Genomic DNA, 21,957 nt, shown 5'->3' with positions numbered 1-21,957 from the left:
TATCATCTGACGGGGGACAGAGGAACTGATGATTTCAATACCGATCATGCGACATGGTCTGATGGGAGGGGCACAATCCAAATGTTCAGATCTCAAAATAGATATTGGGATACCACCGTCATGATCAAATATTCAGATATTCAGGTCCAGCACTATTCTTTACATTGCGTTATAACGTGGTTTCCTCTGTTTAGTGTTTGGAAGGCAGTGTTGTGGTGAAGGCGTTCAGTGTGTCTGAGAGGGTCATATAAAGGACATAGATGGTTAACATATGTGTGTGGTCTCTTTTGAATGTCAATTTTCAGTGACTTTCTTGGTGTTTTTCTGAGTTCTTATAAAATTTATCTGCACAATTCTGCATGTAAAGATTCTGTAAACACAGTACAGTACTGATGTCTCTCACCATCTCTGTCTTAATATCTGTCATCCTTCTCTCTCTTTCAGGTTGCTGTGGTGAAGATGAAGCACACGGAGAGAGTTTACGCCATGAAGATCCTCAATAAATGGGAGATGCTAAAGAGAGCTGAGGTGGGCTTCATCATCTTCATCTTCATTAGGACATGTGTAACGTGTTGCCGTGATATAACATGTTCTTCTTCTGTGCAGACGGCATGTTTCCGAGAGGAACGCGAAGTCCTGGTGAAAGGAGACAGTCAGTGGATCACAACGTTACATTACGCCTTCCAGGACGACAACTACCTGGTTAGTACTGCAAGCACTGCTACAGTACTCCCGCTGTCACAGCAGTGAAAGTAACGTATGCGCCTGTGTGTACTTGTACTGCAGTACCTGGTGATGGATTACTACGTGGGCGGGGACCTGCTGACTCTGCTCAGTAAGTTTGAGGACCGTCTTCCTGAGGATATGGCCAAGTTCTACGTCGCTGAGATGGTGCTGGCCATCCACTCCATCCACCAGCAGCACTACATCCACAGGTACTGGTTAAACTGGTGTGTACAGATGTTGACACTCTGTACTGTTAACTCACCTGGGCGTTGCCTCTGGATAGCATTGTAAACTCTGAGGGACGTGGCCTCGGGTCTCCATAGTAACCTTGTGTAGGCGTGGTCACTAATGCACAGTGACGCTCATCTGGTTAAGATGGTAACAGCAGTAAAGTACCATGTCTGAAGTACAAACACAGAAGCTGGAATAAAATGTTCTGCCAGTCGCATGACTGTTTTACACTGATTCATAAATCATTGTTGTCATGGTATGTGTGTGTGACAGACACACACAGAGACAGGAAGTGTGTTCTTCCTGGCAGCAGTGTCCTCTGGGAAATGTAGTTACATCCTGCTCAGCCTCCACCTTCCTTCCTGAAACCAGTTAATCTTTCAACTGAAGCTGACTGCGGCTGTTCAAACTCTCACAACTTTATTTAAAAAGGCTCACATAGATGATAAAGCATGTGAAGTATTTCTGTTTAGTTCTCTCTGCACACTAACTGGCTTGTTGCGGAGGTTTCTGCTGAGTCACACTGATCCTGAAGCTGTGTCTCAGTTAAGAAACAGCCTTTGATCTCCACCTTCAAGCAAACATGGTTAAATTCTGAAAAGGATTGTAAAAGTCTCACTGAAACGGATCACAAGACATGATGAAAAACTTTAGAACAAGTGAATTAGTGGACCTTGAGAACAGATTGTCGTATCGGCTGCTATCTACAGACTCATTGTGATGAAAAGTAACTGTCGATGAGCGCTGGTATTCTACATCGGCAGTATAGAGTATGTTTATGGTCTGAGTGTTTTAAGGGAATTTAATGTTTTTGGTCTTTACAGAGACATTAAACCAGATAATGTCCTCCTGGATGTCAACGGCCACATTCGTCTGGCAGATTTTGGGTCCTGCCTCCGTATGATGGAAGACGGCACGGTAACGCTCTCACACCCAAAACACTAGTTCTACTGTGTAATGTTAACTTGACTTAGTTTTTCAGTAAACCAGGTTTCATTCACAGTGACTTAAAGTTTAGTGTTAACTGGTTGAGTTTTAGAGTTTAAAGGGTTTAGATATTGATAGAACTTTACTTCTGGAAGTTTCAGTAAAGTTCACTTTACACATAACTGATGTAGTTTTAATGCCAGCTAGTTCTACGTGTCCAGGCTGAGTTTTCCAGTGGACTGATTTCTTCAAGGACAAGTTCAAGGACTTCTCCTGTGCTGTCGATGCAGGTGCAGTCTTCAGTGGCAGTGGGTACCCCGGACTACATCTCCCCAGAGATCCTGCAGGCAATGGAGGATGGAATGGGCCGCTACGGACCAGAGTGCGACTGGTGGTCTCTGGGAGTCTGTATGTACGAGATGCTGTACGGAGAAACGCCGTTTTATGCCGAGTCGCTGGTGGAAACCTATGGCAAGATCATGAACCATGAGGTCAGAAACACAAGAAGAACACAGAGTTCTGCCTCCTGTTTGTTCTCTGGATTTATTATCTGTGAACGTTATCAGGTAGAGCTTTTAGAGTAAGCAGGTACAGCTGCTGTAGAGTAATTAGGTAGAGCTGTTAAAGTAATCAGATTGAGCTTTTAGAGAGTAATCATGCTGACCTGTAAGAACATTCAGATTGCTGTTGTAATCCCACTGTTCCTGAAGTGTTGGTTCATGTTCAGCTCGTCCTCTGCTGCTGTTTCCAGGTTATGTGTTTGTCTCCAGACTCTTGTCCTACTTCTTTTCTAAATCTGAACATGTCCCTCAGTGGACAGACGCCTCGTCCTGCTCTCCATTTCTATCTTATTATCACTCTGCCAGTCTCTCTCTCACTTTCTCCCTCTCTCTGTATCTCCATCCATCCTTCCTCTCTCACTGCTGTCAAATTGCCTCATAATGTTTATTTTCTGGTGTTTTCCAGGACCGTTTCCAGTTCCCCTCTCATGTGAGCGATGTGTCCGAAGATGCCAAGGATCTGATCCAGCGCCTGCTTTGCTCGAGGGAACGTCGACTCGGCCTGAACGGGATCTCGGACTTTAAGAGCCACCCGTTCTTCAGGGGGATCGACTGGGAAAACATCCGGTCTGCAGAGGCCCCTTACATCCCAGACGTGTCGTCACCCACCGACACCTCCAACTTTGATGTAGACGATGACGTCTTGAAGAACCCGGTGAGGACCAGACTAGGAAGAGAAAACAAAAACACAATGCCATTATAAATCCACATTCACCAGTGTTCCCATTCCTAACCTGTCAGAGTCATGTCTCAGTAGTCTTTAGAGTCAGTCTCTGTCTCTGCATCCAATCTTTCAGGCTACACTTTGTCCTGACCTTGTAGACTTTAATGGCACCATGACCTCCCATATGTCCACAGTATGAACTCACTCACAGATTAAAGAGGACTCCTGCAGGTCCTCCATTCTGACAGTGTTTTTCCTGCAGGACATTGGACCTCCAGTGTCCCACACTGGGTTCACTGGTCAGCACCTCCCCTTTGTCGGCTTCACCTACACCACCGACAGCTGCTTCTCTGACTGCAGCTCCGTCAGCCGGGCAGCACTGGGAGTCCGGCAGGCGATAGATGGAGGAGGAGAAGGCGGAGGGCAGGAGGTGGAGGCATTTGAAAGGCGGATCCGCCGACTGGAGCAGGAGAAACAAGAACTGAACCGCAAACTGCAGGGTGAGAACGACGCAAACTGTTAAATGCTTTGCTTGAACCCAGCAATTAGTTTCAAGTGTGTGTGATTCCGGTGTCGTAGTACTTCTGCAGTACTTCTTCTGACCTCAGCTTGTGTCTGTGACTGCAGAATCGACTCAGGCGCTGCAGGCTCCAGCTCGAGGAGGAACTCTGACTCGAGACAAAGAGATCAAGAAGCTAAACGAGGAGATTGAGCGGCTCAAGAAGAAACTTGCAGGTCAGAGGAGGAGGAGTTACTGTGGCTGTAACAGTCTAAAACACAGTTGTTTATAAACACAGTTCTTTTTTAACATTTAAGATAAAGAAGTTCTAGTTATAATATCTGTTCTGGCAGTAGCTTTAGCAGTAGCAGTTATATTTTTACTACCAGATGCTGTGTTAGTAAAAATACTAAAATCAGCGCTAGTAGCAGAAGAAGCAGCAGTTTTAGTGACAGTAGCACAACGAGGTAAAAATAATTATAGTAGCTGGACGAGGGAAACATTGCGGTAGAAAAATTTAAATTTTATTTTCAGTACCAGTGGCTATATGAGTGAAACAACCACTATCAGCAGCTGCAGTAGTAGTAATGCAGCTGTAGTAGCATTACCGGATTTAGTACCAATGGCAGTACTTGCAGAAACAGCCGTAGTACGTGGTAGTTGAGGTGTAATGATTGAGGTTTAGTGTCAGTAGCTCTATTCAAACCTTAAGCAGTTACTATGGTTTGTTCTGGTTAGCATCTTAGCGTAGTTAGCATGTTCTGCTGACATGACATTTCCTGTCAGTCACCATTGGCATTAGCCTGTATAAGTATTGTAAACCCTGCCCCTGTGATGTCACAGACTCTGATAGGCTGGAGCATCAGCTGGAGGAGGCAGTCACACTCAGACAGGACTACGAGAGCTCTGCCTCCAAACTGAAGACTCTGGAGAAGCAGGTGAAGACCCTGAGACAGGAGAAGGATGACGTCCACAAGGTAAATAGTACTGCACATTAAAACTGACTAATAAAATCGCTCTTTGAAACATTGCAAATAGTGAATTGCTGCAGTTTAGGTTATTATACAGCATGACTGACCCACATTTTACAAATTGATGCCTTCCTCCTGGTGTTGATGGTCAGGATTTTGATGCAGTAATGCTCTATAATATGTTTTAAGTCCGCTACTCATTGAATACTGACCTGAAGCTCCACCTTAACAAATTAAATCAATCAAATCACATATCTGTCAGAAATATTACAGTTAGCTATTTTCCACAGATCGTAGAGTCTAACTGCCCACTGCTACACAGTACACACACTGACAAACAGTACACACACTGACAAACAGTACACACTGTAGTATACAGTACCAGGAATTGGTATCATTAAAATTTAGATAATACGACTACTCTGATCGAGACTGTTCATCAATCTGCAGCTTTAATTATGCTCTTATCATTTCATTTTGAAACAAATTAAGAACAATATAAGCACTGCTTTATTTTCTCTTTTTAAGTTTAATTTCTTTCATTTTTCACTATTGGGGAAATAATTATTGCAGGATTTATTTTTTAACAGTATTTTTACCGAGGGCTAATAGTTTTACTTCTGGAAATGGTTTGAGAATCTCTCCCACCAATGCCAGTGCTAACATTCAGTTAAAGAAGGAGTGAAAATAAACCAAGACAGAGTTTTACTGCAGCCATATCAGTGAATCTGCCCTGCTCTGCACGCTTCGAAATTTTTGAAACAATTCAGATAATGATCTAACTATTTCAGATTGGATTTACAAACACACTCGGGCCAGGAGATGTTGAAGGGTGATAAGTTACAGTCAGACTAAGTTCGAAATAGTTGTTTGATTAACTTTAACTAACACGCTGAAGAAACAGGACATAATACTTTGCGGTTATGATTAGTGACTCCAAAACTGAAATTTACAGAAAGGACTTTTAGGAAGCTAAATGACTGTTGGTAAAAAGAAGAATTTGCAATGACAGTGACAGTTATCCCCATTACTAACCTTGTAGTCACATCAGATAAGCAGCCTAGATTAGTATCTTGTTGTGTGGCTGCTTTTGATTATCTGTTTTGTTTACTTCCTACTGAGCTGAAACTAACTAAATGTTAAATAGTACACATGTTAAATATGTAAAAGAAAATCAGGTGTAGTGTCATTACAAATGCATTATTACAACGCTAAACAATTAATTGACTAACAGTTACTTTTAAACATTTATCCATATTAGTGTAATTTATTTTGCTCAGTGTGAGGGTTAGAGATGTTTATTGTTAAAATTTTAACAGTGCTACCACTTTTACCGATGCCCCTGATTGATCTGACACTTTAACAGCACTCATATTAGTTATTTTTCTTATTTTATATCAAAAATACTACTCATCAGCCGTCATATTTATGGCAAATAAATGGTTCTGTTAAAAAAAAAATTTGATTTTTCTTGCTGAAAATGAAACGGTTTATTTTGTGTTGTAGCCCACACTTTGTCCCCACTCTGTTCGCTAATGACACACACTGATTACCCTTCTCCTCCCTCTGAGCAGCAGCTGGCGGACTCTCTGGAGCGTCTGAGGAGTCAAACGAAGGAGCTGAAGGAGGCACATTCTCAGAGGAAGCTGGCCCTGCAGGAGTTCTCCGAGCTGTCGGAGAGGATGGCCGAACTCCGCTCCTCCAAGCAACGTCTGTCACGTCAGCTCCGAGACAAGGAGGAGGAGATGGACACGCTCCTGCAGAAGATGGACACCATGAGACAGGAGATTCGCAAGACGGAGAAATCCCGCAAGGAGGTGATTGTCACATTTCTGATAGTGTTACACAGCTGTACTAACACATGTAGTACTAGTACATGCAGTGGCAGTAGTACTAGATAATACTTATACACTAATAGTAATTAAATAAAAAAATTGACCTTTTTATTACATCTCCACTCCGGGCCAACTTACTGGCTGTGTTCAGAGTTTGTTCATTAAACTAGTTAGCTAAATAAGGACATTTTGTTTCTGTGCAAATTTACATTTCTTGATGAACATTCTAGCGCAAGGCTGAAAGCCAGAAAGACGAAGCCAATAAGTGGGTCTTGAGTCAGGCCTCAGTGAATATGAAATATTACAAAAGAGACAAAAGTAGAGTGAACTCATCATCCAAATACTTGTTCTTGCTATTTGTAGTTTTCAGCTGCATTTTTTGTAGAAGGTGGATTATTATTATTTAATCTTTTATATCTACAAATATGTATGAGGGTATTGAGCTGTTTGATTTGCAGAGAAGTAAATGTAGATAAAATGTAAACCAAATTCTGCATAATTTTAGGAGTCTGAAGTCGAGATCCTCCACTGTCTCTGTCTGGAGCTTTCAGCTGTATCTCACAGTCTTCATCCGGAAAGAGCTTTATGTGCTGTTTAATGAGATCTTCATTTACTGAATTAGTGTTGTCCCAGAAAGGGAAATGTCATTTATTTGCCGCATGTTCTCCTGTTGACCACCAGAGGGCGATAGATTCTGTCAGTTTAGTAGGACAACGCCATCTCTCCGTTTAGGACACTTTTATTTTGAAGAACACCTGCATTGGAGTGATCTATTGTTGATCTAGCATTTTAGTTACTTTGTTTCTACTGAATCACAACAAAAAACAGAACATTAGATAAACCAGCTCTGCCGCTGGTCTGTCAAAGTGCTCTTCAGAATAAAAGCTCTGTTTGTGTATTTGTCAGCTGGAGGCACAGCTGGACGAGGCGAAGGCAGAGGCGTCGAAGGAGAGAAAGCTGAGGGAAAACAGCGAGGTTTACTCCAAACAGCTGGAGACGGAGCTGCAGAGCCTAAAGGTTAGATATAGCACAGACTCACCTTCTTCCGTTGCACTGTAGATGATCAGTATTGTACTTACTGAATGATTAAATAGATGGATGAATGAAGTGTTGTGCTGTGTGTGCCTCGTACCGCTCTTTTCATTTGAACCAAAACTGTACCAGACTGGACCAAAACTGAACCAAGACTAATCTAAAGATGAACCAAATGGACTCATAACTGAAACAGACTGACCAAAACTGAACGAGACTCAACAAAACTTAACCAACAAAAAACACAGACTGAACTAACTCCGAACCAGGCTAAGGCTGAATTGTACCTATAAAATCAAACAATAACTTCAAATCAGTAAGAAAAGGGTCATCATAGTTGTGGTTCTGGTTCCAGTCTCAGCAGGGCCGAGGAGCCGCAGCAGGGGGAGCAGAGTCTCAGCAGGAGCTGTCCCGTCTGAAGGCGGAGCTCGATAAGAAAGTCCTGTTCTATGAAGAGGAGCTGCTGAGAAGGGATTCAGCCCACTCTTCCGAGATCAAGAACATCCGCAAAGACCTGCAGGAGTCCGAGGGGGCGCAGCTCGCTGCCAACAAGGAGCTGCTGCAGCTCCGAGACAAGCTGGACAAGGCCAAGAAGGACAGGTGAGTTCTGAACCAGGTTTGCCAACAGGGACAGGTGAGTCTTTAAATAAGTTTCCATACAGGACAGGTGAGTCCTGAACCAGGTGTTTGTGTGTCCCTCTGCAGGCAGACAGAGATGGATGAAGCTGTTGCTGCTCTGAAGGAGAAACATGACCGAGAGAAAAACCTGCTGACAGAAGAAAACCGCAAACTGACAGCAGAGACAGACAAGGTGACTAAACACTGCTGTAATACTACTGTTGTAGTACTGTTAGTACATGGCTGTTATTTGTTGTACTGCTGCAGTACTCGTACTACCGTGTAATACTTTCTGTTCTGACCATCATCTTCAGTTCTGTTCGTTCGTGGACAACCTGACAGCTCAGAATCGACAGCTGGAGGATGACCTCCAGGATCTGTCATCTAAGAAGGAGAGCGTGGCTCATTGGGAGGCTCAAATCGCAGAGATCATCCAGTGGTGAGTCACTAATCAGACTGATGGCTCAGTGTTTGGCCACCTCGAGCCGCTGTGTGTTAAACACTGCTGTGTCTGCTGTGTTCAGGGTCAGTGATGAGAAGGATGCTCGAGGCTACCTGCAGGCTCTGGCCACTAAGATGACGGAGGAGCTGGAAACTCTGCGCAGCTCCAGCCTGGGAACCAGACCTCTGGTAAACCACAGCAAACACACACAGACACACACAGACACACACAAAACCAGTTCAGTGCTCAAAGATCTCAGTGCTGCTGGACACATGGGGAAGGTCAAATCCTGGAGAGTCAGTCTTCTGAAACATATATTACAGAAGTCACATGACCCACATCACATGTTTTTGATTTCAAAACCAGGTGAGCAGCTTCCAGGTGTTCTTACCTGGTTTGATACTTAACTCATGTCCCTCCTCAGATGAGCTAAACATTACCTTTGTCCACTGTCTTACAGTTTGTAATGTTCCGCCTGCTTAGGCGTGTTTGCCAACAGAACGGCCCTCTACTCAGAACTTTTCTAAATATTTAAAGTATTATATTTTTGAAATACGTCAATTAACTGACACAATTATATTGTAGCTCTGAATGTAGTTTGTACGTCTGTATGAATTTGTGTCTGTACTTTCTGTAGGGTCTGAAAGTAACACGTTTCAAGTGTCATATACGAGTATATTTTCTGTTCTGCGAGTAATCTCAAAAGGCTGTCCACGACAAAAATAATTGTGTAATAAATGAACTATGCTCAGAGTCTCTACCATGTTCTGGTGTCACGTACAGGCGCAGTGTTTTCTGTCCTCCTGTCCTACGAGACATTTTGTTGTCTGTACTATCCATCATCTATGGTCTATGCTGCTTAATCCTCATTAGGGTTGTGAGGGGACTGGAGTCTGTCCCATCTCACTTGGGGTGAAGGCAGGGGACACTCTGGACAGGTCACCAGTCTATCACAGGGCTACACATAGAGGCAAACAAACACACTCACATTCACACCTATGGACAATTTAGAATTACCAGTTAACCTTTTGGACTGTGGGAGGAAGCCAGAGAACCAGAAGAAAACCCACACATGCACAAGGAGAACAGCAAACTCCGTGCAGAAAGATCCCAGGCCGGCACAAAAACCAGGGATCTTCTAGTTGCAAGGTGACAGTGCTAACCACAGATCCACTGTGCATCCCAAATAATAATCAAATATGTGAATTTCAATAAAACTTTTAGCACACACAGTGGGCTAATAAACAAACACATGCATGCTCTACTATATTTTGACAGACTGAACAATAATGATGGTAGCTGACTAACATTATGAGCAGCACCCAGCTGAAGTTATGAGTTGTAAATGCAAAAAACTGCTCCATCTAAGGTCAGGTCATGTAGGAGATAGGACTATATATATATATATATATATATGACAGACCCGTCTTTACAACAGGATACAACATGTCAAAGCACTCCTTCAGATTCACAATTCAATTCAGAAGGTGGCAAAAAGCCACCATAAAGCTGTTTGTAGAACTTGAGAAGAAGTTGTTATCAATTATGACTGCATTTGCCTGACCCAGATAAAATTAGCCTTTGTCAGTGTTGCCTGTGGACCATTAGTACAGCAGATGCAGTTGGCAGAATTCACAAATGGTGTCATTGTGACGTTTTGTTGCTCATAGAAAATACAAACTGAAACTCTTTCACATATAGTTCTGTGTCTCTGAACTGCTAAGATGAGTTTCAGGTGTTTCCTCCTTCCTTTCCAAACTTTCTGTGACACAGTTTGCACTCACCTTTTTTGTGGGACACAAAAAAGATCCTATGTTTTTTTCTTCTCTTCAGGTTTTTAAAAAAAAAAAAAAAAAAAAGAAGTGTTGTGTCCAGTAGATTTTTTTTCATATGTGCTCTTAGCAGCTCAGTCAGAAAGTTCATTTCAGACACTGACTGTAGCTCTGTCTGTTTCTGTCTGGACTACAGTCTCAAGGTCTGTCTGTACTTTTGTGTGTGCTGTTTGTTTTTCCTACACTCGACACTTTTAGCAATGAAGTTTTTCCTGTTAGTACTTTGTACTTCTGTGTGTGCTTTCTGTAGTTCTGTCTGTACTTGTGTCAGTAGTATCTTTGTGGTGATTGCTCTTTTAACTTGCCATCTCAGCCTGAGTCAGGAGTGGCCACACCTCCTAGGAAGCCCTGGCCTCTTATTGGTGGAGACAGGAGGGTGAGTGTCTTGGCCACCACTTCCAGGAAATCGGGACTCGCTGTATCGCTTGTTTAAGAAACCTGCATGGCTGCTGGCTTGCATGTCTGTCATTCTTGGTAAAATACATTTAGGATAATTTTGAATGGCTTCTGCTTGTTGATCGTGTTCAAATGGGAGCGCAGGATTTTAAGGGTGCTTGAGTTATTTCACAAGATCACTGAAGAATGTCATGTTTGTGTAGGGAGTTACAAGGTACGAAGGAAGGACTCCCAGAGTTCGTGGAAATTGTCTTTTGAGAACAGTCTTGGAATCAGGACTCAGGAATCCCGTAGGGTGATTATGAGGGAGAGCCACAGGCCTCAGAGCATTTAGTGATCTTTAGACATTTTAAAATGGGTAATTCTTTAATGCCTACTTGCAATCGTGAGGGTTTTAAAAGTGTCTCAAGGGATCTAGTGGTAGTGAATACTGTGAAGTAAAGCAGAGGATGTCAAGGAGTCCTTAAGTGAGTTTTCATAGTTTTTGAAGCAGAATTGTGTCTTTCAAAATTCTTGATTGAATTCTGGGTGTCCCTTTAAGAACTGTAGTAGTCTTGATGGGGAGTCCTGGGGTCTGAGCAGTAACTTGTTTCATAGTAGTTCTAAGTGTATTTGAGAGGTACTGGAGTCATTAAAGGGTACCATATTCTTAAGAACCTTAAGGAGGGTCCAGGGATTATTTAGAGATTTTTGAAGAATTTAGGGCATTCTCGTTTTCCTGGAATGACTTCTTGTGATTCATTAGGCTTAAGGAAGGTTTTTAGATGTAAATCACAGCTTCAAAAATTGCAATAAGATGCGATTTGAGATGGAAAATCCCTGTATTACTTTATCTTAATTGATAATTGGGTCACTGGCCTCATATCATCTGGCTTCATACCAGTCTCTGTCACAGTGCTCCTTTATGAACCAACCTGACACACCGTTCTCTGCTTGCCAACACGAACGTGGCCATCTCCTCAGAGTATTAAACATTAAGACACTCCATTTGTTGGTGTAACCAGGTACTACAACTAATCATTATTACTTGATGTGTATTATCTTGGAAAATGGTATGGGTATCGAAGATACTACATATTAAATAACTTGGATTGGATTGAGATCAAAAAACCTTGATTAGGACATCCCTATCTAAAAGGATCCAGTAGTCTTTAACCCTCCAGATAACTTCAGTTACAGGCACCAAAAAACATTGTTTCCTTGTCTGAAAAAAATACAGAAATTCAGCAAAAAAAATCCCCAAATTTCTTGAAAATTTGCAAAATCTTCAGGACGGAAGTTCCAATAATTCTTTTAAAGTTTCCCTTAAAAAATTTATTTTTAAAAAAATCCCCCAAATTTGACAAGAAAATTCTTGTAAATATTTTCAGAATATGAGTAAAAATCTTCCAAAAAATCTTTAAAATATCTAAAAACTTCTAATATTTTCTTTAAGAACATTTACAAAAAAATCAACCAAAATCAAAAATTTGGTTGACTTTTTTGTGAATGTTCTTAACCCTTTACGCTTCAGTGCGTAGTAGGTGTACCGCCAGCGGTACACTTACTAGTTTGCATAGGAATTTAAAGAATGTCCGACGGCTGCAAACGCGATTATACAAACACTATACGCTCATGGAAAGCTTAGATTCTCATGAATCCGCCATTATAAACCACTTTCAGATGCGATTACCACAGCGGGTGAGAAAAACACATTTGTCCGACAAAAACGAATATTCATCCATCCGTTCTCTATACACGGCTTTAATGTACACAGCGCGACTCACATTTCCGGGGTTCATTATTACACACAGAAAAAAAGATTCCACTTAAAACGGCCAAAATCCAACCATTTACATCCAGACAACACAAGCCAGTAAACTATTTTGTCCAAAACATATCCTGAAGTCGGTATAAAATCCACGAATTGGTCGTTTTCAAGGAAATGCACCTCACGATGTGCGTCCAATATTCCCCGTATTTTTCTTAATTTTTTTATTTAAAAATAGAATATTAGCGATTTTTTTGTACTGAAAACGGCTGGAATTGACTGCAGCTTAAAGGGTTAAAGAAACATTCTTTAAACATTTATTTTTTTTCCACCAAAACATCTTCAAAAGTTTCTCAAAAATGTTGAAAATGTGGATGTCAGAAGTTTCACTGTCAAAGTATATTTTTTTCCCACATTTTCGAACTTTAACACGAGTCAATTTGACCCTCAGGACAACGCGAGGGTTAAAGGAATACTGAAGATCTTTGAGATAAAGGCGTATTTTTTGTTCTTAAAGGATCCCAGTAGCCTTGATATCATTTTTGTGGTTTGCAGAATGTATTTGGAGGTTTTTTATCTTGGCAGGTCGTCCCCATAATCTTAAGCGATTTCAAAGGGTCCTTGAGAGCGCCCCATTGTTCCTTATAGAGTCTTCACTGACCAGTGCTCTGAAACAAGGTTTTCCAGGAACCAGTAAGGGCTGGTATCATAATATGTCATGTGATTATGTCATCCAGCAGCAACATTGATGAAATCATCTCACATGGCATCACATCAAATGATTTTATGCTCACGGGCTGCTGCAATTGTCTTTATGCTACATCTATTGCTGCCTGTAAGGGGACACATGGTTATAGAAGGGTGCTGATGTCGAAGTCATTTAGGAAGGGATTGTATGATGTTGTTCATCTGTAACACTCGCTTCTCCCCCCTCTGTAGGACCCCTTGTGGAAGGTGCGGCGCAGTCAGAAAGTGGACATGTCTGCTCGTCTGGAGCTCCAATCAGCTCTGGACGCTGAGATCAGAGCTAAACAGTTGGTTCAGGAGGAGCTGCGCAAAGTCAAGGCTGCCAACATCAACCTGGAGAGGTCAGAGGTGGACTGTCTCCTCGTCTATCCTCCTGTCCTCAGCTGTTTGTTCCTTTGTCTCATCTGTCTTTGTCCATCTGTCTACAGCAAACTGAAGGAGTCAGAGGAGAGAGGCAGGGAGATGGGAGAGCAGGTGGAAAGTCTAAAGAAGGAGATGGAGGAAAGCCACTCACGTTCCGGCAAAGGTGAGATTACCTGTTAACGTCTTCCTCAAAATTAATATTCGGATACCACCGTCATTTGGATATTTGGGTCCAGCCCTACCAGTGTGAGCTTAGTCCTTTTGTTTAGGCTCAGTTTACAGAGCTTTGTGGACTCCATCACACCTTTATTCAGACAAGAATTCACTTCTACTAAAAAAGAACAGAACAACAATCAGTTAATCTGTGTTTAAGTTGCTCTTTAGCTTTCATCAAGTGAACTGAAACCAGTTGGGTATTTTAGCAGAGGTCTTGTTGAGGTGTTTGTCATGTATTCAGGATTTTTGAAGGTTCTTCTGAGATCTAGAAAGTCCTATAGAAACCATTTCATGTGTTGTTTAATAAACTCTGTGGTTTTTAAAGGTAATTATGTGTTTAAAGAGAGCTAGATTTTGTAAGGGCTCTAAGGGGCAGTTGAGTGGTTCTGGAGGGTATTCCAGAGATCTTTTAGACATTCCAACAGTCCGTAAAGGATTACAGTAACAGGCAAAGGTTCCTTGAGATGGATAAAATTGTGGAATATTCTAGGGGTACTGTAGGGCTTCTGATATTCGTTGAGATTCTCATAGTTCTTGAAGCAAAAGCAAAGCAGGGGATGAAAATGGTTGCTGAGAGTATTCCAGCAATCCTTTAAGAGTCACAGAACTCTTGATAGCAGACATGGGGTCTCAACAATGACCTGAGGGTAGTTTGGATCCTAGTAATCCTTGAAGGGGTTCTTCTGGCTCTGTAGGTAGAAATGAATCTTTGAGCTGCACCAAACTGAATTTGAGTGGAATGTCAGAATTATTAAGAGGCTATGAGGCAATTTTTGCTGTCCGTCGGGTGTCAAGGATTGCAGTGTTCTTGTGGATCAATCATGGGATCTAAAAGGGATTTGAAGTTTCTTTTAGTTGTTCGGACATGAGTACCATGAGACTAGCATCATGTACGTAACCTTTAGTGTGTCTTTTTGCAGGACTGAAACTTCCAGACTTCCAGGACTCCATCTTTGAGTATTTCAACACGTCTCCTCTGGCTCCCGACCTCACCTTCAGAGTAAGTCCCTTGTCCGTTTGTTCTTTCCTTTAGGACCAGTCACAGTTAGGAACCCAGCAGAGAACATCACATGATGATGTCACTTCGGTGCAATGTCTGAAGTTGCTGTTGCTTGTTTCTCTTTGTAACATTGAGGCGTCAGTTTGCTCCGCCTCTTCACTGCTCGCACTCTGGGAAGAAGTAAGTTTCACCCACCAGGTTGTAGTCCTCAGCGTACCTGTGACTTTACCTACAATCAACATTTAGTCATCTGGTCTAACCACTGTTGTAGCTACTAGCTTTGTACTAATGAAGTAGCGTACAGGGTTTGTTGGCTGTTGCCCACACTGCCCCTGTAAATGAACACCACCCAAACTGCTTGATTCCACCCGGACAAAAGACTCCCCTTAGCCCTCTTTCTTAGATTCATATTTGTGAATATCAAACCAGATGTTTTAGTCAACTCTCTCAACATGTCACTGTAGAAATACTACAGTAGTACTACATTAGTCCGATTTTAGTGCTAACCAGGACATGAGCAGCAACATGGGCTAAACATGTGTGCTTGCTGTGTCAAAGATCTCACTGATTTTTCTAAGTATGTGAAAGCAAACTCTTGTAGTTGTCACATAGAACTGGATAAAATCATAAATGAAAGTCCAGATTGATTAAATCTGATCTTTTAAAACATCTGTAATGTTTCTGTGCCATGTCTTGATGTCAGACTTTCTCTAAATGTTTTTTTTCATCTGCAGACCACAGACATAGACTCCACCCCACTGAAATCAGAGACCACGCCCCCTTCGCCCTCCACCACCTCAGAACATGAGGTCAGTCACAAGTTCTGTTTTTGAACTTGTAAGTTAGAGGTGTTGTGTTCCCTGACTTAACCAGTCCTGTTTGTCAACAGGAAGTTAAAGCAGCGTCAGTCCCAGCCAGCCCCTCCCCCACCTACCAGAGCTCAGCGCTGACCACACCAAAAGTACGCCGCCATTTTTCCATGTGTGATGTTACCTGACTGTAGGAGAAATGACCTGATTAATTCAGGATATAATGTAGCAGCCATGAGTGGAGTCCTACATCTCTGAATCTTCACCTCTCAGTGTTGACAATGTTGAAGAATCTTAAGAACTGTTTCTTCGATAAAAGGCCTTAGACGGTTTTTAAGAATTTACAAAGGTGTGGATATTCCTCTTTGGATGCTATCCAAAATGTTAGTGAAATGTGTCAGTGTGACTGCAGGTGATGTTGAATATCTGTGAGCTAGCAGTGAATCAAACTGCTTGAGGCTGCTTGATCCTTTTTGGTGGAATTTTAATGCTGTTTCTGCCCTGATTAGGAAGATTTGAGCAAAAATAACAACAATATATACACGTTGATAAATTTAAGTACATATCCCGAAGTGTCAGCCTTATTTCCCACACTAGTTCCCTGACTGCTATGACAATGACAGGTCTTACATTTTATTCTCTGTGCTAAGACAAGATTTTTTAAAGGCTGAAATGTATTGTGGTGAATGCTGATGACGTATTTTATCTAAAGCATGTACTGCTGAAACTCTGTTCCATAAAGTCTTATTCATGTGTCGTGCGCTTTCAGCCCAAAGCTCACCAGCTGAGCATCAAAACGTTCTCCACTCCAACCCAGTGCACACACTGCACTTCTCTGATGGTGGGACTCTGCCGACAGGGATACGCCTGTGAAGGTAAATTTCAGGTTTGATTTGACAGAAGTAGTAGTAGAACAGATCAGAAAGTGGCTTAAAACATTTATAAAGTTTTACTAAATCAAGTCATCAGCAGTGTTGTAAAGCCCCAAGTGGATTTTGATGCTCATTGTTTTTTTAACACTCCATTTGTGGTTCTGTCACATGTTAAGCACTTCTCAGTCTAACTCTTTGTGTCTGTCATCAGTGTGCTCCTTCATCTGTCACGTTTCCTGTAAAGACCACGCCCCTCTGGTCTGCCCAATCCCTGCAGAACAGGCCAAGAGGCCGCAGGGCGTCGACGTCCAAAGGGGTATTGGGACTGCTTACAAGGGCTACGTCAGGGTAAGATTGCAGACAGAGTAGTGATACGGTATTTGTACAGCAGTTCCACAGCACTAACCTCATGTGTTGTTATTCTCTGTCAGATCCCAAAGCCAAGCGGGGTGAAGAAGGGCTGGCAGCGGGCATACGCCGTGGTTTCTGACTGTAAACTATTTCTCTATGACATCCCAGAGGGAAAGTCCACCCAGCCGGGGGTGATGGCCAGTCTGGTCCTCGACCTCAGGTATGACTGGCACTCACCTCGTGTCAGCAAGGCAGAGGCATTTGGAGATTTGGAGAAAAATTTTTAAAAAAAAATCCTGTTTTGTCTGCATTGCCTGTAGACACTATGGTCCTATTATGACTCTTGAACTTGTTTTATTGCTGTCATCCAGGTTGTTTTCTCCTGACTACATCCTTGTTTGTGTTGTATCTACTCTCAGATGTACGCCGCTTTGGATAAAGGCATCTGCTAAATGAATTTGTAGAATTTGTGAGGAAAGTCTGGAATCCTTGTCAAGATTCAGGTCCTCAGATGATTTGAGTAGTTTGGAGAAGATTCAAGTAGTTCTGAGAAAGGTTAGGGTGTCCTTAAAATGTCTGGGTAGTTGAGAGAAGATTTACATGATCTTGTGAAGGTTAGAGAAGCTTTCAGAGTTTTTCTCAGGTAGTGGTATTTGTTCTTTGGAGTAATTTTTGCTTTGGTTTGAAGAACATAATCACAAGTGTCTTTGTTTCAGAGATGAAGATTTGTCCGTCAGCTCCGTCTTAGCATCAGATGTGATCCATGCCACCAGGAAGGACATCCCCTGCATCTTCAGGGTAGGAGACCCATCCTCTCTGGACCTTTGCTGTCTGACCTTTAATCTGTATTTTTTCCTGACTGTTGTTGTCGTTGTATTCAGGTAACGTCGTCGCAGCTGATCTCGCAGCTATCCTCTGTCTCTCTGCTAGTCCTGGCAGAGAGCGAGGTAGAAAAGAGGAAGTGGGTCCGGATCCTGGAGGGTCTGCAGACCATCCTGTCCAAGAACCTGCTAAAGAGTCAGCAGGTCCACGTTCTACACGAGGCTTACGATGCCTCACTACCCATCATCAAGACCACGATGTCTGCTGCAGTGCTTGGTCAGTTCTCTGAGAGGGTTTTGGTAGTTGGGGAAGGTTTTGGAGATTTCGGAAGGGTGTTGTGGTGTGCTTTGAGAAATAGGTTTGGTAGTTTGGAGAAATAAGTGAGGTTCTGAAGGGATTTGGCCCTGGTGGATGACAGTATTTCAAGAAGTTTTTAGATTTTTTTTGTCCTTCATTGAGTTTTTCAGTGAATGTCCAGTCTATTAATCGTTTGCGTTATATCGTCTTCATCGTATTTTTAGTTGTTTTTTTTTCAGAATTGTAAAGGAACCCATGTGTGAACATTTTCTGTCTCTGTAGATCGGGAGAGGATTGCTCTGGGAACAGAAGATGGGCTGTTTGTGGTCGAAGTCACCAGAGACGGTGAGGCACATTTACAAATGGTTATAGAAACGGTCAAATAGACAGACAGTAATAACTCTTCCTGTTTTCTGTCTTCAGTGATTGTGCGAGCTGCCGACAGTAAGAAAGTTTATCAGATCGACTTGATCCCAAAGGAGAAAATCATTGCTCTCCTCTGCGGTCGTAACCGTCATGTTCACCTTCACCCCTGGGGGATGCTGGAGGGCGCCGAGTCCTCCTTTGACGTTAAGCTGGCTGACACCAAAGGCTGCCAGGCTCTGACCACAGGAGTGCTCCGACCCGGAGGCGCTGCCTGCCTGCTGGCTGCCGTCAAACGTCAGGTCAGAGAACTGTCATCTCACTTGGACCAGACATTTACTTCTGCTTCTGTCCCTGTCCTAATGCTTCAGTTGTGCCTGCCTCCCTTCCAGGTTCAGTGCTATGAGATCACTCGAACGAAACCCCACCATAAGAAGCTGTGGGAGGTGCAGGCTCCAGGTCTGGTGCAGTGGTTGGGGATGGTTAGGGAGCGGCTATGTGTTGGTTACCCCTCTGGCTTCGCTCTGCTGGCCCTGCAGGGGGAGTCGTCCCCCATCAGTCTGGTGAGCCCATCCGACCCGTCGCTGGCCTTCCTGGCCCAGCAGCCGCTGGATGCTCTGCACGCTCTGGAGGTCGGCTCCAGCGAGCTGCTGCTCTGCTTCAGCCAGCTCGGCATCTACGTGGATGGACAGGGCCGTCGGTCCCGGACCCAGGAGCTAATGTGGCCTGCCACGCCACTCGCATGCAGTATGTTATTCATTGAATAAAGTGAATGTAAAATGAAGTGAGATCAGTGAGTTCAGACAGGTGTTGCAGATTATCAGGTGATGTTTGATAGGCCTCTAATTTGTTCTTCTCTCCTCAGGCTCTAACTCATCTCACCTGACGGTCTACAGTGAATATGGGGTTGATGTCTTTGATATTCACACGACAGAGTGGGTCCAAACCATCTCCCTCCGCAAGGTAACCAATCGCAACCCGGAACAGTTCAGAACCAGCCAATCACAGTTTAGTAATGCTGAAAATCTGTATGTCTTTGTCCTCAGATCAGACCTCTGAATGTTGAAGGGACGTTAAACCTGCTGAGCTCAGAATCCCCTCGTCTGCTTTACTTCAGCAACACCTCATCAGGTAAGACACCTCAGTCCAAACAACATGGACGCCAACACGACCCATTACTGCTGAAGCTAACATCTCTGCACCTGTCTCACCTGTGTGTCACCAGAGGGTGACCTCACCATCCCTGACACATCGGACCACAGCAGGAAGCTGATGGTTCGAACTCGCAGCAAGAGGAAGTTTCTCTTCAAGGTTCCTGAGGAGGAGCGACTTCAACAGAGGAGGTGATAAAATTCAAAAGCGTCTCTTTAAAAGAAATAAAATAATGATGTCTCAGCAAAATAAAACGCTCGACTCATCAAAATATAACGCAGTGACTCAGAAGAAAAAACGGTGGCCTGTAAAAATGAAGCAGTGACTTAGCAAAATATTACAAAGGGACTGCACAATAACACAGATTGACTCAACCAAATCAAACAGTGACTCAGCAAAATATACAGTGTCCCAAAAAATGTATATACCTTTTAGCAGCTGATATCTAACCTCACACCACTGGACATCTTTTTATGGGGATACCTAAAAGACAGTCTGCGCAATGAGACCTGCAACAGTCACTGAATTGAGAGCAACCATTGAACGTGAATACCAAGGGAATTGTTTCATGATGTGTGCTATTCCATCGCTTCGCGTTGTTGGCAGTGTCTGGACCAGAACAGACATCAGTTTGAGATCAGGCAGTGACAAAACATTAGAATGATGTTTGTAAATTATTTTACATGTTGAAAATTAAACAAATGATAAAAAACACCTAATTTACAATTATTTAAAGTGTGTATACATTTTTTGGGACACCCTGTACAACAATGACTAATGAATAAAAGGCCGTGACTCAGGAAAATAGAATAGCACTGACTTAGCAAAATACAAAGCAGTAGCTCAGCAAAATAAAACAGCAACTGGACAAAGTAAGATATTTGTTTTTCAAAATAAATCGCAATTTGTGACTCAGCAAAATAACACTCAAAGTCACAGCAACTCATGCACGTTATTTACGTCCTATTAGTCTGCATAGTGTTTGTGTGTTGTTTGTCATGTTTGTGCATTTATCTGTTGTATGTTTGTGTTGTATTGTTTATTTGTATATCCGTGCTGTGTTTGTGTGTTTTCAGGGAGATGCTGAGGGATCCAGAGCTGAGGTCCAAGATGATTTCTAATCCGACAAACTTCAACCACGTGGCTCACATGGGACCAGGAGACGGCATGCAGGTCCTGATGGACCTCCCTCTGGTAACTCCTCCTCCTCCTTCCTGCTGCACCTACTCCTGCCGGCATGTTCTCCTCCCTCACCCTCCTCACCTCCTCCCCTCTGACAGCTCTGTTCATCACACTGACTCCTCCTCTCTTCTGTCTTTCTCCTCCCCCTGTCTCACCTCCCTCATCCCTTCCTCCTCCTCCTCCTCCCCTTCCTCCTCAATGATCAGGTTGGAGATGTCACCTCCCTCTCTCCCTTCCCGTCTCCCTCCCCTTCCCCTTCCTCCTCCTCCCGTCACACCCTCATCTCTCCCCCCTCCAACTTTGAGCACGTCTATCACATGACGTCGGCGTCGGCCGGCGCCTTCTTGCAGAAAGACGCCTCCTCTTCCTCCCAGCAGAGCCTCCTGCAGCCTTCTTCCTCCTCCTCCTCCTCTCCCTCCACCTCCTCTCTGGGAAGGGTAGGCCAGCTTCTCTCTCTCTCTCTTCTCCTCACCCTGCTCCCCATCTCCCCCCACACTGGCTTGCAGTGGGTAGTTTGTTTAGGTCGATGCAGCGTTCAAGTCACAAAATAGTTCAGTTTCAAATGGTTTCACGTGTCAACATCTCAGATTTTAAAATTTTATCAATTATTTATGTAACAATTTGCATTTATTGATCATAAAGATCTTGTTTTAGACAAACTAAGGAAAGTGTTTATAATATAAAGTTTGGGATTTCCCTGACTTAAACTGCAGAAACAAGTCACTGGGCAACAGGTAGGATCTACTGTCCTGATGACACTCTGAAGGATTATTTCTTTTCACTGAGGGATGAAATAAGACCATCCCCACTGTAGCAGCTAGAACCAGACACATGTCCTCGCTCCACTTCTGACTGTGAGAAATTAAAATGATCTGGAGGGACATTATATCAGATCCAGGAGGTTGAGAGGCTCATGGGAAAACCAGCAGACCTGGAGACCTAGCTGCTGTGTTGGTGACACCTGCTGCCTCTGCCCATAGATCCATGGATTCAGTGAGGAGAACCAAACCACAGCCGCTGGAGCAGGGAACCAGTATAAAGTTCCTAAAAGACAAGAGATCCATTTTCTGGTCCCGTCAGTCAAACAGTATCCAGCGAGCAGTATTTTTCACCATTTTCCAACTCAGATGTGACTTGAATGCAGCAGTGTGACCTTTTTTGGTGAATTAGTTAACTATTTGAAGTGTGAAGGTCAACTTAAAATATTCTGTCACAGCATTCTGTTCATGGCTTTAGAGATAGATCAATACATCTACTCAGTCAGCTCAAACTGTAAATATCTGGCATCAAGGATCAGATG

General features: G+C 43.1%; 1 protein-coding gene across 1 annotated transcript in view; it reads left to right on the top strand.

The window, feature by feature from the left end:
- cdc42bpb (CDC42 binding protein kinase beta (DMPK-like)) overlaps nt 1-21,957 on the top strand; it is a 33,767-nt gene that overhangs the window by 9,524 nt on the left and 2,286 nt on the right. The window contains 33 exon segments of the mRNA XM_022212402.2: nt 445-528; nt 607-702; nt 787-935; nt 1,782-1,875; nt 2,175-2,375; nt 2,851-3,099; nt 3,371-3,608; nt 3,736-3,843; nt 4,451-4,584; nt 6,153-6,395; nt 7,320-7,430; nt 7,801-8,045; nt 8,151-8,256; nt 8,378-8,502; nt 8,588-8,693; nt 13,423-13,571; nt 13,659-13,756; nt 14,730-14,809; nt 15,544-15,618; nt 15,699-15,770; nt 16,388-16,493; nt 16,702-16,838; nt 16,922-17,061; nt 17,558-17,639; nt 17,723-17,939; nt 18,243-18,305; nt 18,384-18,625; nt 18,716-19,070; nt 19,189-19,286; nt 19,370-19,454; nt 19,549-19,666; nt 20,552-20,669; nt 20,864-21,094. Coding sequence (XP_022068094.2) covers nt 445-528; nt 607-702; nt 787-935; nt 1,782-1,875; nt 2,175-2,375; nt 2,851-3,099; nt 3,371-3,608; nt 3,736-3,843; nt 4,451-4,584; nt 6,153-6,395; nt 7,320-7,430; nt 7,801-8,045; nt 8,151-8,256; nt 8,378-8,502; nt 8,588-8,693; nt 13,423-13,571; nt 13,659-13,756; nt 14,730-14,809; nt 15,544-15,618; nt 15,699-15,770; nt 16,388-16,493; nt 16,702-16,838; nt 16,922-17,061; nt 17,558-17,639; nt 17,723-17,939; nt 18,243-18,305; nt 18,384-18,625; nt 18,716-19,070; nt 19,189-19,286; nt 19,370-19,454; nt 19,549-19,666; nt 20,552-20,669; nt 20,864-21,094 — 4,755 coding nt within the window.

The sequence above is a fragment of the Acanthochromis polyacanthus genome, chromosome 16 (assembly GCF_021347895.1).
Source record: "Acanthochromis polyacanthus isolate Apoly-LR-REF ecotype Palm Island chromosome 16, KAUST_Apoly_ChrSc, whole genome shotgun sequence".
In the NCBI taxonomy this organism is placed as follows: domain Eukaryota; kingdom Metazoa; phylum Chordata; class Actinopteri; family Pomacentridae; genus Acanthochromis; species Acanthochromis polyacanthus.
This window is presented reverse-complemented; position numbering and strand designations above follow the sequence as displayed.